Source organism: Rhea pennata, chromosome 2 (genome assembly GCF_028389875.1).
Source record: "Rhea pennata isolate bPtePen1 chromosome 2, bPtePen1.pri, whole genome shotgun sequence".
Lineage (NCBI taxonomy): Eukaryota > Metazoa > Chordata > Aves > Rheiformes > Rheidae > Rhea > Rhea pennata.
Window position 1 is genome coordinate 37,721,650 of NC_084664.1, and position 12,927 is coordinate 37,734,576.

At 36.7% G+C, this 12,927-nt stretch overlaps 1 protein-coding gene across 1 annotated transcript in view; it reads right to left on the minus strand.

Moving 5' to 3' along the window:
• Positions 1-959: 959 nt before the first annotated feature.
• The window catches only part of HIBADH (3-hydroxyisobutyrate dehydrogenase), an 83,833-nt gene continuing 71,865 nt past the window's right edge, over positions 960-12,927 (minus strand). Inside the window, exons 7-8 of the mRNA XM_062569254.1 lie at positions 7,244-7,400; positions 960-1,963 (exon numbers count right to left, since the gene is read on the minus strand). Of these exons, the coding sequence (XP_062425238.1) occupies positions 1,805-1,963; positions 7,244-7,400 (316 nt within the window). The 3' untranslated portion in view covers positions 960-1,804. The remainder of the gene's footprint in view (positions 1,964-7,243; positions 7,401-12,927) is intronic.

Genomic DNA, 12,927 nt, shown 5'->3' on the forward strand with positions numbered 1-12,927 from the left:
AGGCCTCTCCTGCTATTCCTCACCTCATTCACTATACAACGTCCAAACCAGCAAGGGTCCTATAGGCAAAAACATCCTTCACTCCATGGCTCCAAATGCATTATGAGACTAGGTCCACCCTTTGTATTATATGAGAATAGGAGTTCCATAGGAAAAAGAGTATGTGATCATGCAATTCAAGGTTGAATCATGTATCTCTAATAATGGTTCCACATTTCTGTGTTTTCTAGCACTGGAGTGGTTGCCTTTGCAACTTTAGTAGTATTTATTACAGCTTTTTATCTAATTTCAAAGAATGAATACAATCCTGTAGAACTGGTAGTTTTATCAAAGGTGAACAACTTTTAAAAAGTAAGTTTGCTCCCAGTAGTCCTATACTCTACATTAACGATCCCCAAATCCCTGAATAACCTAAAGATTTATACAGTTTTCAGAATAGACTGAAAAGAACTGATCAACTAGTATTGTTTAATGACTGTTATGTTACTAATACTTTAAAAGCTAATGTCCAAGTTCTCAGAAGACTATTCACATACTTCTTAAGCTAATTCAAGCACACAATGTTGCTATCTGAATGTGCATATGTAAAAAGTACTATCATACAATCAAAATTCCAAAAAATAGGAACATATAATACCTAATTGACAGTTAAGCCCCAGATTCCGCAAATAAGTGTGAATAACAGTTGTTCCAGTGCAATCAATGGGAGTACTTATCTTCATAAAACTAAGTGTGCACCTGTACACTCGTGAGTTCAAGGAGTTGGTGACCATCTGGTTAACAAAATGCATATGCAAATATATTACCTTATTCATTTCACAATAAAAGCTCTTCAAGACCTTGCTTTTGCAAGACAATCTGTAGAAAATCAAGCAAATTAAAAAAATAGTAGAAGCTTGTATTGAATTGCGTGTTTACAAGAATGCACCAAAACAAAAAGCAGATAATTGTATAGCAAGTATTTATCAGTATAGAATTTTATTTCTTTTCAAAATAATGGGATTTCCTTAGGTTTATAACACTGCAATAATTATCTAAAGCAAATCTCTGTTAGAACTTCTCGTAGGTGCCATTCTTGAGTTTTGAAAATGTGTGACAGAATACAGAAAGAAAATATAAACTTGGGTTAGGAAAATATAATAATGGAGCTTTATAAGACAAACACACATATTATGTTATTTTAACTAAGTCTATCAGTTAAACATGCTGTAACAGCATTCCACTTACTTACGTATGCCTATAAACTTAACTCTGCAACATGAATCCCAGAAAAAAAATCACTATTGATCAACCCAAAGCTAACAGGTCCAAGGAAAAAAAAAATCTCTTCATCTTTATCTCTTCTGTGTTTCTTCATTGGATAGATTTTCCCTTTTTCCGTAAAGACTTCACTTTTAATTTAATCAGCCACTATATATATCATGAAATCATTATATATCTTTTCTTACTGTTCAAGATTAAGTTTGTAGCCATAATGTCAGTTATTTTATATGCAACCAATCAAGTATTTAATAAAAAAATATTTACTTTATTTATTGCCTTTAGTGACAAAACTTTTGATGGTTCTTTAAAAAAATGAAATCCCTGTCTGGCTAGTTGCCAAACAACCCTTTCCCCTGACTTGCTTTTTCAAGAACTGATGAAAAAATACTGGAGTTTTCTGTGATCTAGACAACCAAATATGACTAGTCTGTAGGCGATTACAATGCACCATATTTGATTAAATCCATATACTTCTCAAATGAGCTGTAAGGATAAAAACAAAAAATGTGTTTTGTTATCATGTCCATTGCTGAAGGGCAGCTCACAAGGCTTCCTCCTCGCGTAAAAACTGGAACACAGCTGAGAAGTCTTTCAGGGCATAGCCTTTTGCACACATCATCCTGTAGATCTGATGTGCCTGGGATCCCAAAGGGATTGGTGTCTTTGTGTTGGTGGCAGAAATCTGGGCCAAGCCAAGATCCTGGGGTGGGGGAAGAGGGAGGAAGAGGGCAGAGAGAAAGAAGGGACAGAAAAAAAGTTGGGGAAGAAAGAACAATGATATAAATAGCTATGCACATATTATAGGTTATTTGGCTTCCATTGTAAAGAGAAGTCTATTGCCAACAAATGCAATATGCTAGCCTTAAAATTCCAATCCAGAAAGAAGGGAGCCTTGTATAATTTTTCATTTTTAAAAAAGCAACAGAATGTTTATTCAGACAAACACAGCTCTGTAAGGCAGACAACCTCCTTCAGGATCTGCGGAATTTTAAGATTCCAGATCACTATACAACCTGTAAGCAAGACTCAAACTTTTTTTTCCTCTCTGTTTTCCTCTCCAAAAATAAGATTCCCCTAGCTATTCACTTAAGCATTTCACATATGTTTTAACAGCATAATTTCCCTGGTTGGATGAGAGGATACCCTGAGTTCTAAAACAGGTTCAAAATGAAGTCGGAAAACATCAACAAAAATGAGGCTGCTTAGTGTATGCACATTTACTCTAATGTGACCATGTGATTAATGGAAAGATGTTAGGCATAAACCACTTTGTGAATATGAATGATTCACAGTCTAATTGGAAGAATGTTTTAAAGGATTCCTTAGGGGACTATCCTGGGTTTGCTACAAATCCAAATTTTCTTTAATGACTGAAGATAAAAGAACACAGAGAGTACTTCTAGTGCATCCTCAGACACTAAGTTTGGGTCAAAAAAGAGGTGAGCTCACCAAGAAGAATTTGAAATCTGTCCTTCAAGAGTTCTCAGCCAACTAGAGCTATAATCTGAAATAAACAGGACACAATTCAATAAAGGCAAGTACCACATACTATAGCTAGCTATAGTTGGCTAGAAATAATTGACTACACACATGCTGCACAAAGTTAAGGCTGGAGGATGTCTTGAATCCTAAGTTGAACCAGAGACAGTGGCAACTGGAGAAAGAAAAACTAAGATGAGTCTGGATATGTAAACAAACCTATTATCTAGGTATGAAAGTAATCCCTGCATTCAGGTTTGCCTTTATAAGGCCTTGCTAGAGAAGAGCACCCAGTTTTTGAATATCATATTTCAAGAAAGTCACAGAAGAACCTCTCAAGTGTCACTAGGAAGTGCCTAGATTTGCTGTCCACCCAGGACTGTATATACAATTGCAGTTTTTTTTTCTCTTGTAACAAATCTTTGATACAGAAGATCTAAGAGACTGTAGTACTGCTGAGAGAACCTTCAGCTCCTCAGGGATGACTTACAAGACAGGTCTTTACTCTCTGTGCATCTGGATTTGAATTAACACAAGAAAATTCACAATCTTACTCCACTCTCTAAATGTCACTTCGATCTGTAAATCAGCTCTATAAAGGTCATTCTGATACAAATCAGAATTACAGTTACTCTTCCTATTACCCTTGAATGACTTGAAGATTTAGGAAGATGGGAAAAACATACATATCAGATGCCACAGAACCCAAAATATTCTTCATCTGCTTCATGTGTAGCAATTCTATTGAAAGACTCATGACCTGAAAAATCTAGGAACAGTTATGCTAACCTAACTTACAGTAATGTACTCCATGACATATTCCTACCCTCTTATAAATCTTTGTGAAATCTGTTGCTATGTTGTCCATTTTATTCAACAAAATATTCAACAAAATTCATGTCATGCAATAGTCAAATGGCAAAATCATCTTAGTTCAAACTTGCAAAGGGGGTTGATTTTTATAGTACTGATCTATTTTTCTCTCTGAAGAGGAAATCACAGAAGCAATCTCTGAAAATTCTGAAGACTGCTACCACAGGTAGAATTTCACAAAGCAAGTCCGTTCACTTTAATAATGAGACCCCCAGCTCCAAGATGGTTGAAATATCAGAAACATTGTAATAATTAAATGGACAAGGACTCTTGACTCCAAAGTGCAGGAAAGCTTTTTTCTTTCCATCCTATAAATTGGAACTTTAAAGAAAAAAAGAATATAAAGCTTAGCTTTAGTTTCAAGTTATGAATCATTTTGTATCTTTTTTTTTTTTTTTTTTGGGGGGGGGAGTACTGGAGATTTCTTGAGTAAAGCAGTGCAAAACAGTTCTGACTGAAATTTGCCTTTTGCTGATCTTTTTGGAAAGGTTCTCTCTTCCTCTTTGGAACTGACATCTTCCAGATGTTTCGCTGTATTGACTACTCTAACCACTCTTTTTCAGCCTAGAATGGTGGAAAAAGACTATCTTTTGAGAGATAGTTGCCAAAGTGTTTTTTTTTTTTTTTTTTTTTTTTTAAAAAAGACACTCACAGTGAAAACACCTAGTTATTTAAATCTATTTTGCAGTTGATCTAAATGAAATTCTGTCATTTGAAATATAACTCAAATGCTTCCCTGACAAGACTCAAGAACAGTATGATCTCAGTCTAGCTCTTCTAGGATTCAAAGACTGCTGTAAATGAATGATGGGACTTCTGGTCTGCAACCCTCTGATATAAAGATGGTAAGGGGTAATGCTACATTTTTTTAACAAAAAAACTTTGGAGCAGTTTTCATACTAAGCTGTCTAAATTCTAGGTTTCAAGCTCAGATCTCAAGACTGAAGAGATTTTAGGAGGTGTCTGATAAAGTTTTCTGTCCTGAACACCTAAAATCGGAATTCTCTGGGTTTTAGAAATCCACTTCCACTTCTACCACATCTGATATCTGAAGAGTAACCTGAAGTTATGTTACTGTTTAATGAGTGCATTACTGAGCTACTCTTAGATGTTTTCATTGTGGCCCTTCTCTGCTTCAGGATTGTACCTAGCTCTTCTCTGAATACAGTTTTTTTCTTGAATGACAAAAGCGTGTTTTGTACTTCTCAGAAAAGAAGCCCACAACTCAAACAATTCACAAACTACATGATATATCACATACTAAGATGAAAGGGATAATAGCAAAAGTCTTTCCAGAAAATAAGGAACCATGTCTTAGAAGAAGTCACCACTGCACCAAACAATACCCTGAACATGAATGCCTCTGTTTTGGCTACTTAAGTAATCTTCCATCTATATTGAACAACATAGTAGTGTTCAAGAGATAGGAGCAAAAGCTATTGTCTTTCCTTCTTGTTGAGAATTTAAGCCTAAAAAAGGCAGTCTACTACTACCCAGAGTACAGTGGAAAGAGAGGCATAGTCAGAATAGGTGAATCACAATTATAAACATCTTTACGGAACTCTCTTCTTAGTCATTTCTGATACTTTATAACTAAAAGTTGGCAGTTTCAACAAGCACATGCTGCTTCAACAGGCTGCTGTTCCTCAAATGAAAGGAAGACCTTTCAAAGCAGCTTTCAAAGGGTATGAAAGTCCCGCTCAGAAGTAAGACAAAAAAAAAAAAAAAAAAAAAAAAAATCTTTACTAGGAAATTTAAAAGGCAGAGAGGGAAATATGTGCCTTCACTCAATTAACTTATTCTGGAAAAGAGTAGTAGCCATGAATCACAAGAACAGAGAATGTTTATAGTGAAACAGGGCATGACTGGCAGAATACATTCCAAAAAGAGCACACAAGATGGGAAAAGGGCTCTGAGGGTAGTGCCAAAGATCAGGTTGCTTATCTCTTATCAATAGCTCTGGCATACCCAAATAATAACCTCCTGCATTTTATAAATCGCTATTTTAAAGAATGTTCCCTTCTCCCCCTAACATGAACATGAAGTAAAAATTGTTGCTTTATAACCCATCCCTCAAAGAACATAAAGCTCTGGCAGTTCGTGCATAGACACGTAGCAGTCCAACCTTAGAGGGGTTTTGAGTCATGCAGCATTAGTGAATTTTTTTTGGTTCTATCACATGGAAAACTCTGGACCAAATTCCCTGGACTGACAGAATTTGGCCACTGAAGTCAGTGCAAATACACCAACTGACATAAATTAACTGAGAATCTATGGGAGCATTAGTTGTTTTATTAGCAGGCAGGTACTCCATCACAGGGACTCCAGCACTGTGAAAATCCACACTGTAACATCCAGATTTGATTCACCTTCTAAGAATGTTCTTTTTCATATTAAGTGCTTAATTTAATTTCTATTCACACTGTACATGGGAAGAGTTAAGTCACTGGACTTAAATGAAAATGAAACTTACTGGAAATGGCCAGAACGTCAAGTCAGTTGGGAACACTCACAACTAGTAGGTCTAAAACCCTGTCCTATATGAACTTAAATGCCTCCCTCAGGTCAGTATCCCCACAAAGCTGATATTCAAAGTGTGAAATGGTTTCCTGCACTTACATGCTTAGATGGGAGATCTCTTCCAGGACTGTTTTTGTAATTTACCTTAGGCAATCACTGTGCTAAAGGTAGAAGCAGTTCAAGAGTTAGAGTCCCGTGACCCCTTCCCCCAGCTGTGTATCCTCCTCACTAGGACGCAGAACTCTGACCTCCTTGCCTACTCTCCTCTGGCTTTCCTGACGACAGAGCGACTCAGGACAGTACTTTTCCTAGAACAGCCAAGAGCATGGCAGTAAGAGCACTCTCTTGGGATGAGACAGCTGTAGGTTAAAACTTCCTCAGGCTGAGAAGGACCTAAAACCCAGATCCCTCACTTCACAGACAAGAGATTTAGATGATTTAGATTACTTTTTTCTCATAAGAAGCACTGCTACCAGCAACAAAGTAAAATCAAGAGCTGTCACAGCACGGTGCAGGGACCCTAGAAAATTGGAGTCTACAGGAGGTATTGATTTGAAAGCTGTCTGTTTTCAGCATTCAAAATGACCTTAGACAGAAAGACAAGCACCTAAACAGTTGGCTCAGCAAAGAGTGGGATGCTACAGGGCATGTCTAGTACTGCAGCTTAAGGTATCTGAAAGAAATTGGGCTGAAAATCTTAGGCGCCTATGCCATCTTTTGCATCTAATTAGGTCAGCAGGATTTTCCTGAATTGCTGTCTTGAGTTTAGGCTCCTCTGTTCTACAGAAGTCATGTGAAAGGCACTTAAATGGCTTGCAGAATACTTACCATACACAAAAGCCTCTCAGGAACAGGTGTTCCTCAAGTAAATCAGTATTCAAAGAAAGTGCATGTAACCTCATTGAGTAGCTCTGCAGTAATAGTAGCTAGGAAGAGGCTGGAGGTTGAGGTAAAGCCCCTGAGGCTACCCAGTAATTCAAAGGTACATTAATAGGTTGGGGCCCTCTTCTGCTTATGCACACTCATTTCCCTGTTATCATAAATTTTCACTGAGAAGGATGTTTGCTAGAAGCCCAGCAAGAAGCAACTGTAGACAAGTGTTATGTACCTTAGCCATGAGTGTTGCTCCAAAGCCACCTTGATAATTATTAGCAGATGGTACTCCTTCCATCACTCCTGGAACAGGATTGTACGTGTCACTTGACCAACAGCGGCCTGAGCTCATATTTAGGATTTTGGCCAGCAGCTTTGGGTCAAGCCCTAATCTGTCAAAGGTCAAGGAAGAGAAGTGTTAATGTCAAAATGCACAAGACATGGGTGACTTGTTTTATATCTTAGGACCCTACCGCCATTTCTCTCGCTTTATTATAAGTCATGAAAAATGACAGAGTATTGATATTGGGGGTAGGGATGCTGTATTTTAAATTAAAGAACATCAATCTACCATTTAAGCACTAGGATTTCAGAGCTAGTTCCTTTTACACTAAGCAAACCCCTTCACCTAGCAATTTTGAAAGTGCAAGTAAAATAAAGGTCCTCTGAGAACAGCAGTTCTCTTGTATGCCAATTACTGAAAGACATTCTCTGTTCTGCTATCTACTAGAGCACATACTTGTTCTTCATATCAAAGCTACATTCTCTGAAGCTGAACAAAGAAAAGAATTCAAAAGCAAGTGGGGGAGTGTGAAAATACCTTCATGATATGGTTTTATGTGTGCATTAATGCATTTTTGATGTAACGAAGATAATGCAAAATTATCCTGCACTAACAATAAGCAGCGACGAAAAATGTTACCTTTTCAAAAAATATTACCATTGTACACATCTGCACACTCTTTGTTTTTATTAAATCTTCATTACGAACTCTTGCTTATGAAGCAAGTCTGCCTTGCACTGTGACATACGCTATCTATTCACAAACATACATTATAGTTTTGGGTCAACTGCTGATAAGGTTACTGATCCTGATAAAACAAAGCTTGTCTGAGTAGAAACATCATTTGTTCTATCACAGAGCTGATGGCATAAACTGCTGCTCAGTGTGGACCCTAAATGTACTACAACATTATAGAAAATTAACCCTCTTATGGATTTACATTTATGCTGATACTAAGTTGCAAGTGTAATTTTACACCAATCGCATTTATACTAATGAGTGGCAGCAGCATTTTATATGAGCTCTTCAAGAATGGTGAGTTATCACAAAAAAAAGGAAGCGAGGTAATTATCTCCAATAACAATTAAAGAACAAAAGCAATTCTAACTGAGCTTTAACCTCTGTATAAATCAACACTATACTAGCTCTTACCTAAGATTTTCTGCAACAGTAATGCATAGCCATAAGGATCCTAACACCACTTCCAGGCTCCGTAGCACTCAAGGCTTTAATTTGCAGGTAAGTAAAGCTCGTTAGCAAGGGAATACTTGCTAAGATTTGTAACTGTTTATTCTAGTATGCATTTCAAATTTGAAAAAATATTTTTAATGCAGCGGGCCTTATAGTATGGTTCTTGCTCCCACAATGACACATCTCTGCAATTCTCCTCTCCTAATGCAAAGCAAAAATCACTCTTTGTACTGCAAAAGTAGCTTTGTAGCATTACTGTTGTGCAGTCTTATTTATGGCTTGCTGCAAAAGCCACTGGAAGTCAGTGCAAAGTCCCCCACTGGCCTGAATGTAATTGAGCTTTATCTTCCTCCCTGTTTTTTTTTTCTCCAATACCATCTCAACTGAATGTTTTCAATTACCATTAAATACATACATATATACACACATATATTTCCACCTCCAATGTTTCCACAGTATTTTAATCACACTTTTATCTTACATAGCGCAAAGCCTTCAGCAAGAAGCACTCTGAATGAACGTGCTTTAATTACTGTCACGCAAAAAGCGTACTGGGAGGAGACAACAACCGAGCTTCTGAACACACAGAGGTTCCTTTTTTGCCAAAACAAATCTCTTGGTTTGTTTGTTTCCTTATTGTTGTTGCATCCAGAACAGTATCTTTAGCAGTGCAGCACTTGCTTGTGCCATATCTAGCTGCATGCAGAGGCCTCTAATTACAGCTGTGAGCAGCATTTATACTACAAAACATTGATGTTACTTCAAAATGTACATAATCCTCCCAAAGAACACTCTTGTCACAGTGTTACAGCCACCTCTCTGTGAAAATATACTTTATAGATATGTAAAATATTGTATCTTTTAAAATACATATCTGCACTAGGCCTAGCATATTTTTGCTCTAGGGAAAGAAACAGGAAGATTGTGTCAGTTTAAATCCCTGCTTTTTCAAACTTCAGTGCTCTTAAACACCATGCAGATTCTCTTTAGGAGACCTGAACTTATTTTTTTTCTTCTTTGCAGCAAGTGTATCATTAATAAGAGCAAGTGCTTTGCATTTCGTGTTTCTGAGGATTCATCCACTAGTGCATATATAACTGACAGTTAAAATTAGACATATATTAAAATCAGTTACTGAAGAAGTCCTCTGTCTTCCACTGTGCCCAAAGCTTGTAATGGTCTGAAACCAGCTAGAATATACAGTAATTGTCATTCAGTGAGAGTCCATCCTAGAAAGTCATGCTTCACTGGAGAAGACTGAGTTTCCATTTGAAATCAACAAATTAATCCAAGACAGGTATCTGAAAGGGCAAGTTTAATAGGAAGCAGCTACTGGGCTCTCAACCATGATAAAATGTTATTGCTGTTTCCCTGTAAATTGGCTGGGAACATATGATACTTTCTGCATAAGAGCTCTATTGCTGTTCAAGAGATATACGGCTCAAGCAATCAAAATGATGACAGTCTGCCAGTCCCCGTAACTACTTGCCATTGGATGTGGCAGAAGCATGTGCATGCGCTTGTGAATTTACAATTACCAAAAATGTTCTTCTCCCTTGCAAACAGAAAAGGAGCCCACTTATAATAGAATAGAAAAACAACTGCTGCCTCAAATTAATGCTTCTTCAATAATATCCCTAATGAACTGAACAGGAAAGCAGAAACTAGGCAAGACACACCCCCCCAAAAAAAAAAAAAAAAAAAAAAAAAAGCTTAAAATAGGAACATTTCAAGCTACTGCCCAAAACTCAGGTTTTCCTGAGTTTGATAAAGTACTGTACTGAAATTTTTGCACACTCTTCAAATTGAAGATTTCTGTTTGGATCACAGAGAAAAACTGAAATGGCAGCTCACAGAAAAGTTACTTGTCAATCTTATTTTAAGGGGTAACAATGGAAGTGGCTAAACTGTTGACAGATTTCCAACTCAAGGTGTTTTGGATAAATACCATTTGAAGCAGGAAATAGGTATTCAAGTAGAACCTGAGGAACTTTCTACCACAGCTAAAAGTGACTTTACTATCAGTGTTTTAAATGAGGCGAGTGCTTTCAAGTGTCATTACCAACCTTCAAGACTTAGGAATAGCCCTGTGGTGAAGACAGCAGAGCCACAGCACTCTTGGAGAAATTCTTTGTTGAGGCATTCTTTCAAAAAATTTGCACTGAGGATGTGCTCAGGGCTAATCATCCCTCAGACTGCAGCACAGGGCCCTGTATACACTGTAGACTAGCATTTCTGCTAACATCTTCCACCTACAGCTCAGGGTTGCTCACAGAAACTAAATATAGAGACTGAAAGTATATTTGGACTTAGCATCAGAGGATGAAGTTCTTTTATTGTCTTTCCACTTTATATATCCACAAAAGCAAACAGGTACAAATTTATGTACAGCAGAATTGCTTAGAGAAGAGCCATATTTGCAGCTTCTGACACAATTCTGGAAGCTACTGCAGTCCCTACTAGTAGACAAGCAACTTTCTCTACTGATAGAAGTACAAAAGTGATTTTACACCAGGGTGACTGGCATAAACCACTTATTTTTATCCTGGTTCTTTGTATCTCAAACATATTAAACAATCTTGTGCTATCTCATGGCATCACATAATCCCTTCCCTCAGTCTGCGCAGGCAGTCTCAGAAGGGACTGCCAACTGTCTGACAGGCAGTAACTTCCATCTGACCTAAATACAAGCAATATTTAATTTCCAAGCCTTGTTTTGCTAGTGCTAGGCATTGTTACTGTGGAACTCAGAGCTCAGCAAGAAAGCTTGCTGACATTGAGATGATGAGCAAAAAGAAAAATAATCCGTGGTTGTGGATAGTATCAATAAATGTTTTTGTTTCTCATTGCATTCTGTGTTTGGCATACTAATTCACTACAGTATTTTGCAATATGCACATTACGAATAGAAACAACAAACAAAATCTACTCAGGAGATATTTCTCCTATTGACAAGTTGCACTACCGAACTGGAAAAAAAAAGATACAAAAGAAAGTGTAAATTCATTTTGAGAATGTCTGCCACACCTTCCATAGTTTTTAGTAGCAACATTCATAAAGCACTATGAAATTAATGAAAACAAAACATAACCATTTCAATTGCCAGAACTTGGGCTGACATTTTTTCTAAATTACAGCTAAGGAATCTAAATCCAAGCACTTCCAGTGAAAGTGGACATCATTAGTAAATGATGATGATGTCACAGTAAAGCAGAAAAGCAAATGTAACGCAAACACAACAATCATATAGGATCATATAGGTCAATAGACTATTTTCTGAGAGTTCAGTGCGGAACTTCTGCTCACTGATGCCAGTTTTCCTGCCTCCTCATCATGTTCTACTAGCTACTTAGGCTGCAGTTTGGAACAAAATCTATTATATCAAATATACAAGAAATAAAACAATAGCAGACTTCATTTAAAAATCTGAAGTGAATGAAACAGTTCCTCTCTGCTTCAGAAAATGAAAATTTAAGCTGCATGGTTTGTGAAAACAATAGAGAGATAGTAGTTCATAAATAATCTAACATCACTTTGCTTCAAATTTTTAAGCAGAACATATGTTGATTTCTGCAACGCCCTGTAAAATGACTTGCTACTCATGTCTAGTTCACAGACAACAACATTCAAATTATTTGAAGTCTGTAAAAATTTAAGATTTAAGTGATATAGCAGATGTATACAATGCATGACATGAGGACATTTTATATTCTATCCAAAAGTTAAGAATATGTCCAAGTTCATTAATTTTTTAGATTTCCAGGATTCTTTACTCATTATTAGGTCAGTGTCAGACTTTCTTCACCAGATATGCAACAATATAATGAATCCAGTTGTCTCCTACTCTCCCCCATCTTGGGGGTCAAACTATCCTTTGTGTACCAAAAGAACCACTATTCAAACACTGTTCTAATAGTTACTATTGCATTATGCTAACTTTTTGATTATTTCAGACATGAAAAAAACTAATCAAATTATTAATAAGGCAACAGTTTTAATGATTAACTTTTATTAATCAATAACTATAACTTGTACACATCAAAATGGAAAGTTCTTTTTCTAATTATAAACAGAAATCATCTTCTCCAGGATTTAAATCACAGCACATTAAAATCAATGCAAAGGTTCTAAATTGCTTTATAAGGCTTTGAATTACTACTTATATCTTTAACTCCATGCAGTTTTGCACTAAATGAGATTCTGCGCTTCATAACATCCAGGTTACAATTAGCAGGTTTCTTTTACAATAACTACAGTTCCTTTTTCATCACTGTGACTGTGGGGCAGAAAGGTTGTCACTTCCGTTTTTGCTCATAAATGCTAAATACAAAGTCAGTCAAAATTTAAACTGGAAAAGCATAACATGGACTATGAAAAATCTAAACCTTTTCAAGCTACAGTGGCTGCAGACACCAAATTATTTTGCACAAACTTTATATGCCCAG